Source organism: Salminus brasiliensis, chromosome 2, assembly GCF_030463535.1.
Source record: "Salminus brasiliensis chromosome 2, fSalBra1.hap2, whole genome shotgun sequence".
NCBI classification, from domain to species: domain Eukaryota; kingdom Metazoa; phylum Chordata; class Actinopteri; order Characiformes; family Bryconidae; genus Salminus; species Salminus brasiliensis.
The window spans coordinates 51,693,553-51,708,690 of record NC_132879.1 but is presented as its reverse complement, the minus strand read 5'-3'; the positions used below and the strand labels follow the sequence as shown (position 1 = coordinate 51,708,690).

The 15,138-nt window shown below is 44.0% G+C and overlaps 1 protein-coding gene across 11 annotated transcripts in view; it reads left to right on the top strand.

Annotated features, from left to right (window-relative positions):
* Positions 1-15,138, top strand: part of grip1 (glutamate receptor interacting protein 1) — a 396,612-nt gene that overhangs the window by 348,625 nt on the left and 32,849 nt on the right. For all 11 annotated transcript variants that reach the window (XM_072673118.1, XM_072673122.1, XM_072673123.1 and 8 more), the window contains exons 14-15: positions 4,425-4,505; positions 12,385-12,454. In XM_072673118.1, coding sequence (XP_072529219.1) covers positions 4,425-4,505; positions 12,385-12,454 — 151 coding nt within the window. The remainder of the gene's footprint in view (positions 1-4,424; positions 4,506-12,384; positions 12,455-15,138) is intronic.

Sequence of the window (15,138 nt, the reverse complement as noted above, 5' to 3'; positions counted from 1 at the left end):
GGTTCACCATATCAGACCACCAGATTGTCTGCACTGACAGTCAGTTCCAAAAAAACCTCTCCTCGCCTGGAAATTCATTCCGATTTTGATAATATGCTGCAACGAGCATGTCTGGGATAAAATTGTGCTGAAAATCCTGTTCAGCACGCCTGGCCTAAGCCTGTTAGTGTTTGCAGTCTGTCCATCTGGCCACACTGGTACTTCCACACTGGAGCTCCTGGTGACCATTACTCCAAAAAAGATATAAATAAATAAATAAAATAAAATAATAAACTAAACCCCTCTATTATTGGTAGAGCCAAGCTGTCTGCCACCTGTTTGATCTCTACAAATGATCAGCGTGAGCCGACCAGCAGGCTGTGAATTGAAAGCCACAGTTGCTGGCCAGCTATCCTCCCGAAAATGCAAGCTTGGGGCTCTGCAAATGTGTGTTGGTGGAGGTTTGAGAGCACTGCATGGCTCACTTACTCCCCCCTTTCCTTTCTTTCTGCTCCCCCATGCTGAGCTTTGACATTGTGATTAAAGCCCGAACCCTGCCTAAGGCCTTCTGTCCTGTAGCCACATAGTAATTAGTGTGATGTTCGTGTTTTGCTTCCTTTTGCACATTCAGTGCCTTAGTTTGATTAGCAGTTCAGTCACAGCATTTAGATCGAACAGGCAACATATAGAGGAGAAAAAAACAGGTAAAATTAGTTACTTGATATATTTTCCATGACAGGCCACACATTTCCTTGCTGTCAGGTGTTGATATTGCGTTGCCTCGGAGCATCTTTAAATTGTGCACATCAGTTCTGTCAAACAGAAGACTTCGGTTCTGCTTGGGTAATGTGCCTAGTGTTAATTGCCAGTTTTTTTTTTATTGCAGGAGTGACTTGACCTCTTGTTATTAGGACATTATTGGTCCTCTTCATCCGCATACACAGCTGGGTGCCAAGCGTTATACTGTTACACATTCGCAAAAAATAAAGAAACTTAATAAATTCCTGGGACTTCTGGTGTCAGTTTAAACCAGATGGGATAGCCCTTGTTGAAGTTGCACATCCTTTAGCTTTGGGGGCTCTCCACCCTGTCCCTCCTTGGACCACTGTTAGTAGGTACTCTTCACTGCTGACCAGATGCCCTCATAATCCTAGCTGTTTCAGAGATGCTCCACCCCAGACAATAACAATTGGGCCCTTGTCAAAGTCACCATCCAACATGTCCAACATAAGATACTTAAGATACATAAGATATTTATGCTTGCAATAAAAAATACATGGATTTCTGCCTTGATTACTAACAATATGGCTCGATGCACCTTTGAATTCAGTAATGACAAGGTGTCCAGGCCCCAGAGGCAGCAAAGCAGCCCCAAACCCTAATGCCCTATACACAGTAGGGTGCAGTGCACTGTGGTGTTAAGAATTCATCCCATAACCATGTAGACTATAGCCGTTCTGTCACATTAGACCAGATTGGCTAGTCTTTGTTGCCTGTATACATCAATAAGTCTGGGGTGCTCAATCCCCCGGTCACCAGTTTGGGATTTGTCCACTCTTGGTCCATAGCCAGTACTCATCGCTGTTGACCAAAAGCCACCAACAATACCTTGGTGTGTTGGAGATGCTCTGATCCAGTCCACAACAATTTTGGCCCTCAAAGACACCTTTGAGGGCTATTGATGACAGGGTTGTGGGTTCGATACCCAGGTTCGGCAAGCTGCCACTGTTGTGCCCTTGAGCAAGTCCTTGATCCTCTCTGCAACGTTTCTTATTTGTTAGTAAAACATTTTCCTAGAAGCATTGTGGAACATCCAAATGGTCTCGGGCAAACCTGAAAATGGGCTGCATTGTTTCGTTTTGGACTTTGTTCATGGTGTGCCTCCTCCTCTCTCTTCATGTGCCTCTGTTTATTGACAAGGCACCTGTAAAACCCACACTTCCAGTCTTGTAGTAGCTCACTTACTTTTTCTAGCCTTCACTGTGGAGGTTTCCTCAATGACTCAGTAATAGACATGAACAGTATGACTATACAATCTATTGTTGTACTTAATTAATGATTAGACCACATTTTACTGTACAGTATTTACTTTACAGTACAGAATTCCAGGTACTTCCAATCTCCCTACCTGGGATCAATCACCCTACCTGGAAATAAACTTTAAAAGTATGGCGGAAACCACAAGTTTGGGATGAAATTGTGCTGAAAAACCTGTAGACTACTGCTGAACTCTGTTAGAAGCTCACCCTCCTGTAGCTACAGAGTAATTGGTGTGCTGTTTACATTCCTGTCCGTGTTTGATTAGCAGTTTAGTCTTACCTGAAATGATTTTGTACAACAGACGTCAACGTGGAGATCAGCTATAATGAATTACTTACCATGACAGGACCTGTATATTGTTGCTGTCAGCTGTTGATATCGGGCCCTCATGGAGCATCTTGAATTGTGCTCCGAGGCTATTTTCGCCTCGGCAATTGACTGACAATTTTCTGTAAAGTCAGACGGAAATCATTTTCTTCTTCCCCTCTCCGAGCAATAACGTTGTCCTTTGAAAAAGGTAAGCGGGGAGAGAAATAATTTCACAGTGCCTTGGCTGGAAGGCTGTTCCCCATCACTCTGAGGCAGTTCTGCAGAAAGAGAGAGAGAGAGTGAGCGAGCGAGCGAGAGCGCGTGTGCTCCTGAGGGAGGAATGAGCTTCCCTGAATTATTGAGTGATCATTTTAAGAGCAGCAGCCTTTATGCGTAATTGCAGGCCATCGGAGGGCAGTAGATCTTCCACCTTCCGCCGCTTCGACACTTCTGCCATCGGATGACGATCTCCGTAGCTGTTTGCCCGAAGAACGAGGGGGTGGATTTTGTTCTTTAGGTTATTTCAATCTCCCAGATGCTCCCAGGCTTAGCTCTGCAGACAGTCTGATGACTGTCTGATTTGAGAGTGCAACCGGAGCTTTGTTGTCTAACGCTTTTTTATCAGCCAGCTGATTGCATTTCTCCATCTATTGCATTTCATTGTAATGTTTTCCCTGCTGTAACACTCTCACCTCTCCTCAGGAAAGCTTGTTAATTAGCTGATAAGTTGGATCAGGTGTGTTAGAGCATAAAAACACCAGCAGGAGAGTAGCACTCCAGCACCAGGATTAGACTATTCTGGTGTAATCAGCAGCTGAATGTTATTCATGTGTACACAGTCGAAAGATGGGTGTAAGTGTAGAGTTACAAGTTACAGGATTAGCAATTCAGGTCAGTACAATAATACTCAAATAGCACAATGCTATAATCAGGGGGAAATGAGGGGGAGCGGGGAGTGGATGCCCTCTTTAAGAGCACCATAGGAACTCTGTTTATTCTACAGCTAAACCACACCAGTGAGTTTAGCATGCACAAGATGATGAAGCATAAACCTACACATAGTTAAGAGGAAATACAACAATCAAAATAACATGAAAAATATTATAATATAAAATGAGACTGTGATTCCATTTTTTTATTTTAATGAAGCTCGGAAAAATGTGTCAATTTTGTTAATGAACGTCCTCGTTATTATGATTTTAATATAATTATTATTGTTAATAATGTGAATTAATTTAGCATATATATGATATACGCTAAAAAGACAAAAGTTCATCCTGCTTTTGTTGGAGTAACTGTCTCCACTGTCCAGGGAAGAAGGCTTTCTACTAGATTTTGGAGCTTTGCTAAAAGGATTTGATTGAATGCTGCAACAAGAGCGTTAATGAGGTCCCCAACTCATTCCAGATGTGTTGGATGGAGCACCATCATTCCAGAGAACACAGTTCCACTGCTCCAATGCTGGGTGCTTTGTACTCTTCTAGCCCACGCCTGGCATTAGGCATAGTGCCAAGTGCCGGGTAGGTTCATGGTTATCTGCTCCAGAGAGTCCTCTGTTATTGGCAATGCTTCTCTGCAGAAAGTAGACAAGCTATGTGTGTGTGTGTGTGTGTGTGTGTGTGTATGTGCATATCTGTGTCAGCAATGGGTGCAGCTTAAAGTAGCTGAATGTATTTATTGGAAGGGGTGTCCACAAGTATTTGGACATGCTGTGTGTCTATATATATAATATATATAGACACAGCATGTCCAAATACATACAAATATATATATATGTATGTATGTGTGTGTGTATATATATATATGCCAAAAATGCAGCATTTTTCATGAGTGTAATTCATTATAAATGTATATCAATGACTTTGTAAGTCTCACTTTGTTGTCCAATATATTAAATTAAGCCTATTTAATTAAGAGTAATTTTTCATTAAAATGTGCTGAACCGTGTTCTATATACATTGCTACTCTGTAACAACTAAATTCCCCTTTAGGTTTTAGTAGTTTAGTAGAACTAGATGTTTATCTTAGACGTTTTGGAGCGTTTAGCAGAGCTTGTGTCTGACCTTCTTTCTCTCTGCTCTTTCTCCCCTATACAGAGTCTGTCATCCCAAGCAGTGGCACCTTCCACGTGAAGCTACCAAAGAAGCCAGGCGTGGAGTTAGGCATCACCATCAGCTGTGAGTGTTGTGTTCCTCTCGTCCCGCGCACATATCCGGCCAGAGCTTGTCGATACCACATAGAAACGCCTGGGCCAGAGCTTGTCGATACCACATAGAAACGCCTGGGCCCCCTCGATTCCAGAAATGTACATCACGACAAACAGTTAATGTAAGGTTGCGTAAGCGAGGCCGGCGTGGGCAGTTGTAGAAGTGCCATTAGTGGGAGTAAGACTGCTGTAATCTTATTTAAAAATAGAGCGTTCTCTGCTTTCAATTGGACTTGGATCGCAGCATAAGCAGAACGTCTCCATCATTGGCATGTAGCGATAATGGCGGTACTCTCTTGACTCATCACTGGCGCGCAGTCAAGACGTAGATTAGTCTTTTGCCCCAGCTTATTCCGAGCGGCCCGAGATAAAAAGAGAGGCAATAGAGAGCAGCACACTGGCTCTTGTACTGCTCTGCGTGTTCTGAGTTTCACTCAGCCCCTGTGAGGTTTTAATTGATTTTAATTGCTACTTTGCACGTTGCCGTCCTCTGCGGCTTCGGATGAAAAGAGAGCCAATGGAGGCCATTGCTGTAAGCAGGCAGCGCAAAACAAGGCATTTGTCTGCTGCAGTTTCATAGACCCTTCTACACAACCTTGGGCTCTCTCCAGCCTCTAGATCTTACTCTCCCTCTCAGTGCACTTATTTTTTTCTCTCCTGGCAGTGCCAGAACTGACTCACTGATATGGACTGCTACTACAATACGCACCTCATTTCATTAATGAAATTTGCAGGCCACACTTCAGTTCCCCAGTCATAGATGACTATAGCTTTAGGGAGTAAATTAACCTTTAAGACATCTTCTAGACTTTCTGCACTAGATTTGGCTTTAATACGTGGGCTATGTTGTTTTATTGTTTATTATATAAACGCTATCAAATGAAATTAACATCTTAAGCTCTAAGGAACCATCCAGATTCCCTTCTCCACTCTCATCATCATAAATGCACAAACATGGTGTTACTAGTTTATTATCTTGTATCTACACTTATTTAAGGGCATTAAGCTATGAAAGTGTCATTCAGGTGTGCTCTAGGTATAAAATCCTGTCTGTCATCCATCTGTGTTGCTGCAGAATTTATGAGCCACCCTTTACTTCGTCCATTAAAGGAAAAGTACTATCATAGGACCACAAGCACTGGTCCAGAACTTCTGGTGTATTTCTACAATGCGATTAACAACACACACCATCACGAAGCAGCTTTGCAAAAGATCCTGGTCTGAACCAGTACGAGTATGGATGCAGGGATACGGGTACAGGTATTGTGGCAGGAAAAAAGTGCTCAGATGTGGAGAAAGAAACCTTGAGAGGAACCAAGACTCAAATGGGGATTTCAGATAGCACAACAGAGAACAGCAAAGCATCAAATATGGAAATTAACAGAGAGACACTGATGGAAAAGAGGACCGGAGTATGATTGGTTATGTTCGTAGTACGAGTATCTTATCAGGGGAAGGAATAGAGCTCAAGACAAACCTCAGCATTCAGGGGTGCACCAAAATGAAAATATTTGCCCAAACTGATAAAAAATGAACCATGTGGCCAAAAACCAAAGACATTTTTTTTTTTTTACAGTTTTCATTAATTTTGCCAATTTTTCACCATTTCATAAATAAAAGTCTAAATGTATGTTTCTCTTAAAAAACTACAATTTAAAAATATTGAAATATATGAACACTGAACATTTGTACATCTCCCAACAAAGCACAGTATGACCTAAGAAAAAAAATAATTTACCCCTTCAAGATGATTTAAAATAAATACATTAATAAAATGAAATATTTTGTATATAACGTCTATAACACACATAAACATCAGCTGCAGATGGAGTGGCTATGCTGGAGCTGGGAGGAGGAACTTCACTGCTTCCACCCCTGTGTGTTTTTCTCGTACTCTGCACACTGTTTGGGGTGTTTTTGTTTTCATGTGATAAATTAAACTGATGCTCAGAAATTTTTGCAGATGTACCCCCTCCTGACAATTCAGCAGAACAATGTTTGCAATTTCAAATGCTTCCTCACAGCCGTCATGTTTGCTGTGTTTGCGGCTCACTGCACACTGACTGCGATTTGATCTCGTCATCCAGAAAGGTGTTGTTCGGTATAAATGATTCAGACTTTTTATTTTTTAATATTCCTCAACCCAAATTATTCGACCTGAAAATAGCAAAGGAAGCACTTTTGGTAACTGGACGAATTTTAATTTCGGTTGCCAAATATTCGGTGCATTCCTACTCGGTAGCATAGTAGTGGCCTCAGTGTGGGTGGGTCAGATTCAGTAGGCCACAAATATCCAGCCCACAGTGGTCTTGTGCTTGGATACTCCTCACTATTGAAGGTGTTGAACTACAATACAAACAGTGCATGGAAAAAGATGCAGTCTTTCAGTCTGGTACCAGCAGGGTGAGTGTTTAGAATAAAGTGGCCAGTAAGGGTGCACAGTTTCGTAGCATTTACTGAATAAGAATTTATTAATATTTAGTACCTAGAGTTTTAGGGATCAGGCAGTATGCCATCTGTCTTCTCTCAGTATTTTTCTCCCTCCGATGACTATCATTGTACAGCCGGATCAGCCAGATCCCGCACCTGATCGTTGTCTATGCTTATTTGTGTGCCTCTGTTTCCCCTCTGTAGCGCTGGCTGCGTTCGCTGGCTGCTGACTCCCCACGGCTGGTGAAAAGCAGCCCTCATTTGTAGCCATAGATACAGGCTGATTCTCCGCTCCCTCCCTCTCTTTCTCTCTCTCTATCTCTGGAGAGCACACTCCGTCTTCTCCTGCCGGTTCTTATCGTTTGTTTACCATCATTCCGACTTTCCAGAAGGTCGTTAGAGGCAGCGTCGACCCCCTCCTAATGCAATTCGTTTTGTTCCTGTGGCCACGGTCCTGCGTACCAAGCGCTCGTGGCCTCAGCCAACTGCTTCATCTCTGGCACGTCTGCATTGTCAAGCCACAATGATTCATTTCCTCCGCCCAGCACAGTCCCGTCACATTCATCCTCGTCTTCTGTGAAGCGACGCCGCTGTGTTCTCCCTCACAATGGAAGCCTTTTGATACGGCCAAGGTGAGCTCCCGCTCCACTCCCTGGCCTTCTGCTTATCTGTTAGAAGAAGAAAGTTTTCTGATGACCAGGCTGCATCATTTCCAAAGGGGAGGTATTTGTGAAGGTGAAGAGATCTACATTAATGAAAGCAGCTTCTCCTAGGAGGACTGAACTGTTTCCAGCTTCGGGAAGTTTGTTGGTTTAAAAGTTTGAACCTTCTTTAATGAACATCTTGTGTTTTTACTGCGACTCGCTGTAAAGTACGTCTGCAGCAGCTTCTTCAATGCTTTTTGCCCACACCACCCTTTAAGAGACATTGGAAAATCCATTAAGATTCCTTTGAGATCACTAGCTGTAGTTGTTGTGCTGAGCAGGAGCAGCTCTGGAACGAGGAGTTCGGGAGCCCCTGACATTGTGTAAGAAGCGCTAAATGCAGCTGTATCGAAGGAGGCTGTCGCGTCACACGGAGCTCTTTCCTCTCCGCAGATGTACGTCGTGCAGCTGCTGGCTCCCGGCCAGCCGACCGGGCTCCGTATTGTTTGTGTGAGGGGGCGTGTGTAGACGAGACAGCAAAAAGAAAGGAGCGGTCGACTGCACTGATGTTATTACGCGCAACACGCTGAGGACACTACAAACACACTTGCCAGGTCGTGCTCTCGCATTGCTCCAAGTGGCACCTTATTTATGTGGGCTTTGCTCCCTCTTTGTCGTAGCCTTTTGTGAAGTACTTAACGCTTCCCTGGTTTATGCCTGCCCGTGGGCTGTATTTCACCTGAGCCTGTAAAGCCAGACAGGGACGGCTCCCTTGGACCTCTTATTTGCCTCCCCACCAGAATGGCATCAGTCAGGACCCTCTGGATGAAGGAGAGGTAGGAGCTAGGAGAAGTCCGCTGCTTCAACAGATCACCACCGGCATGTAAACAGACCCACAGTAGCAGGCTTTTAGTCATGCAAACAGTGTTATCATGTACGTGGCTCACTGTGGCAAGGTGGCTGTGAAATCTAGTCTTTTTTAACATAATCATGGGAGTTTTATATTATTTTTGTTAAATCTTTTTAACCTTTTAATCCTGCTTATTTTAATCATATTAGCAATAGATACGCTTTCAGACAACAGAGAAAACTACTTTAGTATAGATTAATTACAAACACCCTGGGAGCCTTTTCTTTCTAATGAAGGTCATCTGGCTCCTCAGGGCCCCCAGTGTAAATATACAAAGTATGCCTCATGAAAATCTTCCCAGTCTAATACATTCCTGCTGTATTTCACCAGTATTGCTGCTCCTTGTGGAATAGGCGGCCCTAAAAGGGGTAAGACCTACGTCAGCATACCTCTGACCAATCACAGAGCTAACTTGGCTCCACCCTCTCTATGAGTATGAGCAAGTTGGACAGTAGAGACAGTTACTTGAACAAAAGCAGTATTATTTTTTAATATCCCTGATTTTAGAAGAAACAATGAAGGAGCAGGTGTCCCAAAACTTTTGTCCATATACTGTATAAGACAGTAATGTGACATTGTAGTGACAAATTCAATAATAGTAGAACATCAGTAAGATTTATTGATGTCGAGCAAAAATCTTGCATCTCCATTTTTGCAGTTTTTAAATTTTTGGCATCATTTGAATCTTATAGTTCTTTATATTCTATTGGCCTGTTTCATGATGATTTTCTTTACATTGACTTCTATTGAAATGTTAAGTTGCCATTTTGGAGATATGAGGTTTTTGTGTAGCAACATTGTGTATGTTAAGAAATCACAAAAGACATTTTTTTTCATGGCACAAAGCAAGACTGTAATTTTCAGAGCAGTAATTATCAGCAAAATCCAATAATATAATATTTCCTCCTCTTTCAAACACAATTATAGAGTTGATTAAAGGTTCAGAATCTGCTACAATTTCCTTCTCAGTTTTAGTAGTGTTTGTTTGCCTGATTTTATGGAACATAATTAAACAAAATGCAATAGACAATACAGGATAGAAAACTAATAGAAAACAGCAGAATTTTGCATTTTGTTTTTGTTGAAGCCAAAGTCTGTGTTCCATCATGCTCCCGGCATTGCATTGTCCTCACCTGGAAAGACTCCTATGACTGCAGCATGGGCCACAGATCCAGCAGCAGCCAGGGAAACACCACTATTCATCATGGTTAGGCCAAATAGCAGGTAGAGTGAAAGAAGGAGACTATGACAAATCTGCTTTCCAGTAGGTGCCAGACACTGAACCCCCATCTGGCTTGTTACCGCCCACAAAATGAGAAACGTCCCTGAAGCCAGAATGAGACTCTGCTGCTGTGCTGTAGGTTGCGTGTCGTAATCTAATGAGTAGTGTCTTCTTGCTCTCCATTAGAACTGGGTTTTACCTGTACGTGAAATTTAAAGCCCTGAGATTGGGTTTAGATGCTGTGTTAGATTAGTGCTGCTTGTTTAATAGAGCTGACAGGATGGCCCCAAGTTTCTTTACAGTGGTAAACCTATGATGCGATTTCATTTGCTCCGAATGGCCGGAATTCATCAACCTGGACTTGGGGAGCTGAAAGGATGTGCTTTGATGTGCAGCTTCAGAAGCCAAACACCATTCTGCTTAGTAATAAGCCCATATGGTGGGGTGCCTTCACGGTGGTGATGCACTGCAATGTCCCAACGGGGGTTGGAGGTGAGGGGGGGTGGGGGTGTAAGTGATTATTTCCTCTGTCAGAGTCGCACCACAAACATTTGGAGATTGAATTGTCAGACTTAGGGACCAGTCATACAGAGCTTACACTTCCTTCACCTTGACAATTTGCTCTTGGAGAGTCAGACTTGTTGGAATCTAGCTGTTTCTGATTGACAAACCCGGAGGCAATTTTTCTTCTCCTTGCTCTCTATGGCTTGGCCTACCACTCTAATCTCCTGCATCTAGATTGAATCATCAGCCTTTTTCAATTGAATCCCTCCACCCTCCACTTTTTTCCGGCCTGCCGAGTGACTTTCAATGCCACTGGCTTTCTTTATCACGTCAAGGGGCTTCTTTCAGCACTGAACAGCGCCCCTAATCGAAATCTGCATGTCCCAGCAGTTCAAGTAATGATTCTCCTGCAGTTTCTTCATGCTAGCTTCTTCCTCAGGGACAAAAAATAAGGTTCATTAGCCAGGAGACCTGAGGCGTATTCCTGCTCTCCATCCCTCCCCTTAAACAACCATCTTCCCTGATGCTTGCATGATATTCACCAGAGAGGTCTCCTCAGGAACTGTTCCGACATGGAGCTCCAACTTTACTGCAGTTCCTCCGCAAGGCATTAGGTTTTATACAGTCGGCTTATCGCCAGGAGTCCCTTAATCTTCCGATTGAGGGACGGAAACTAGTCCTTTAGTCCAACACCTCAGCATGTTCAGAACCACAAAAGCGCAGAGCTTGCAGGAAAAGTAAAAGGCAGACTAGCACTCGGTCTCATCATCAGCACTCGGCGGGCACCGGTGGGAGATGGCGATCACATGGCCGTCTTCGCGGGTCTCTTTGTTGATGGAAAGTGGCAGCAGCTGGGGCGCTCGGGTTTGTTTACTGAACAGAAGTAGCACAGCGATCTCCTTCCTCCCCGTCTGTGACTCAATCAGTAAAAAATGACTCACCCTCTCTCTGCGGAGCTCCCCCTGAGTGGAGGACCTGGCGTGTGTCATGGGAATATGTCTGACAAGGCTCCTCTTAATGCTCTCTTTCAGCACTTTCAGTAGTAGTGTGGCTTAGGTACCTCACACATCAAAAGAATGGAAACCCCTAGTGTTCAAAAATGTCTCCTGTAACAACGAGCATGTTCTGTTTTTAGTGTAGGAGCATGTAGCAGATCAGGCCTCGTTGCAGGTTCACATGCCCTCACATGTAGCTACGGCCTTCAGATACGAGAAGGGTCTGACCGCAGAGCCGCACTTGTACACCAGCAGTTTTGCTCCCGCAGCTTCAGGCCAGTGGCGTTTAACACAGGCACAGTTTGACAGAGCAATTGAGGCTGTGAAGACCAGCGAGTCTTTGAAGAAGAGTGTGATTATTATAGACTGTTTGTATGTCATATTACCATTCTGGAAGAAAATCTTACAATATTTAGGCCTGTTTTATTCCTCTAATAAGTGTGTAAGTGTGTACATAAAGCCCACTTTTTAAGGCTAAATTTAAGGCTAACACTGATATTTTGTGCCTATAATTATTCCCTTTTAGGGCTTAGGTTAGACCTACCTATCTCAGATTTTGGGCTGTCTGCATAACCCATTAGCCTGCCCAGGTCACATACTCTAAAGTGAACAGAAGTTTATTTTAGCCTAAAACTTAAAATATTATGCAAATGTATCGCAAATATATCAGAAACACAAGTCTTAGATCAGAAAAATGTATCCAAGCTGGGCCGTAAACTGAACCGAATTGCGTCCCAGAAACCGAGCACTGAACTGAACAGTAAAGGGGTGAACCATTACACCCCTATGAGCTACAGATCTGGCGGAAGTTTCAGTGAGATACTTAGATGCAGCCTCAGACATTCGCACAAGCAGGGGGGTTTATGTTGAATCTGCAGGTCATGTCTGGCTGGGAAGTGGGTTTAAAACACAGGTTTGCAGGTTTTTCCTACTGAGCAAAAACTGGGAGCCACACAGTGCAAAAGAAATACACAATTAGTGCGACTCCAAGTCTTATTTTGTATCTGTACTGTTTTATAATGTATGATCAGTTTGTTCTGAATACTGTATTATTATATTTATTAACATCCCTAGTCTCTGCTCAGGTTTCTCATGGTTCTCGTCTTTCTCTCTCTCTCTCTCTCTCTCTCTCTGCCCTCCCTCAGCTCCATCTAACAGAAAGCCAGGGGACGCGCTCATCATCTCCGACATTAAGAAGGGCAGCGTGGCGCACAGGTAACACACTTACTCTCAGACTTTATTGATGCCAGTGATTTGGGAAGTGAAAACACCACAGCCGGAGAATAAAAGTCGCCATTCAGTTAAATGATGCAGCCTTCATTTCTGCCACTCTGAGATTGGAGTAAATTTGTGCAATTACAGGAATGACCCACATTCTGCAGTGTTGCCTCGCTCTCACGCTGCGCTGCGCACACCCGCGGCCCCAAAATGTCCATACAAATGAGCCGTAGGTTCCGTTTGTAATACATTACAGTACATTACAGTTTCAGTTCAACCACAGCACTCCACAGCTCACACCTGTTGTCCCTAAACCCGGTAGACTTCAGCACTTTCTCTGCAGTGCTGCCCCCACGCAGCCTTTCTTCGCAAAGCCTACAACCTACACTGCTGCCAGCAGTAATCCACTCACTACACCTCCCTGCATGACAGCCTGCGTGATTTATGAAATTTCACTGCCATTCCTATTTTTCCAGCAACGCTAAATCCACAGCATCACCCGGAGCCAGGTCATTTACACCTTTCTGCTTTTACAGATCAATATAAACAGAGGATCACTCGATGGTCGTATTTGTCTAGATGGAGGGCAGAATGTGATGAGAGGCTCGGGGGAACAGGCTGCTCTCAGTGCTGCTCTTAGTGTAAAAAAAAAAACAAGGATCCAGTAAAGTGTCGCTGTTTTTCTATCTGGATTTAGTTTCTTGTGAAACAGGTAGAATCTGTTGGACATTTCAGTGTAATTTTCAGTGTAACTGTACTGTTCTGGAACTGGAGAACTTGGAGCACTGTCCAGTATTGAAAGGAAAGTAGATATTTCATAAGGCTCAATTTGCTGGTTAACAAGATCATCCAAAAGTGGAGCGGAGTTGTTGATTAGCAGTGTTGCTCGTTTTAACACATTTAACATCATTAGCATGTTGTTATGTCCAGAATTATGACTCGCTAGGGTTAGAATTATTAGCATGTCTTAATTTTTTGAGTTGGATTTTATTTTAAGTTGTCACTTTATAGAAACTTAAATCGACACTGTAGTCTTAGTGAATCGCTGAGTAAACCAAGTCATGTTTGTTGTTACTCTACCGCCACAGTCTACATGCTTATTCTCCTTTCAGGGCAGTTCTGTACCTCTCAGCGTGTAAAGTGTGCCCTTTAGTGGTTGCTCAGAGTGCTGTGGTATTTGGCACCAAGCAGTCCTGTAAGTTGTGAGGTGGGGCCTTAAAGGTGCACGTATGTGTCCTCCGCGTTTAACCCATCTGTGGTAGTGAACACACATACATTACAGGTTGTACACACACACACACACTAGTGAACTAGGGGCAGTGAGTACACACACACCCAGAGCGGTGGGCAGCCAACTCCAGCGCCCGGGGAGCAGAGAGGGTAAAGGGCCTTGCAGCTTGCCGAGCCCGGGAATCGAACCCACAACCCTGTTATCGATAGCAATGGTAATGGATGGTGTAATGGATCGCATCAATGGCGCTGGTTCACCGGCTGTCCTTTTTTTGGACCACTTCTGATTGGTACTGACCGCTGCATACCAGGAAAAGCCACACAAGAGCTGCCTGATGTTTTGGAGATGATCTGACCCAGTCGTCTAGCCATCACAGTTCAGCCTTTGTCAGAGTGGCTCAGATTCTTAATGCTTGCCCATTTTCCATACAAGAACTGACTGATCACTCTCTGCCTAATATATCCACCCCTTGATAGATGCCACCGTAGTTTTTCACTTCATCTGTCAAGGAGTCTTTCCATCTTTCCATCCTTGCTGTAAATGGACACATATTGGCACACTGAGTAATGGTGGCACTCTCGGTTTGCCCTGAGCTGTGCTGCTTTGCAGTGTGAGCATGCACTGCTGGACCGTAGCTAGGAGCAGAAGCGAGTGGCTTAGGACTTAGCAGAGTGATTAAATTAAAGGCGCTAAAGTGGAAAACGGGCCACCAAGCTGTTGCATCCAGGCACTTGTTCACCGATCCAGAGGGGTTATTCAACATGCAAATGTTGATTAAAGACCCATGGTGCGAGTCGGTGGTAGCGCAGAACGCGCAGTGGAGCTGGGCTGAACGTGGAGGAGGTTTACCTTTGTGTTGTCTCCCCTCTCCACTCCCCCTCACTCGGTGTGGGGGCACTTGTGAATCCCTGCCAATTGCTCCCCATTCAGCGGAGATGCTCTAATTTGCTGGGCTGTTACATAATGCCACATGTGTTCTCCTGATAATAATGCGTGAACTAGAGGAAACTGGGTTAGGTTCTCATGTGCGGGAAGCATGCTTATTTAATATGACAGAAAGCCAGACATCAGGATGCTGTGCCTGTTTGCGTGCCTTGTTTCTGCAAGATTTACATCATGCCTTTCCGTGGTTTGATAGACCAGCTGAGAGAGCATTAGCGTCTGTCTGAAAGCGATCAGGATTACAAGTTCAAATGCAGCCTGATGTCAAGGCAGGACAGCGGCAACTCACCTGGCTGGTAATAAAGAGAAGCCTTATCACATTCTGAAATCTGCCTCAGTGCCGTAGGCTGCTCCAGACTGCACGCTATGGGCAGTCCTCTGAATAATGGATGTGTTCTCTGGCTGATCGCCTGTTCTGACAAAAAGTGTGCGTGTGTGTGTGTGTTTGTATGTGGGATATAGGAAAGAAATATTCCCTGAGGAACATATTGAACATATAGATGCTAAT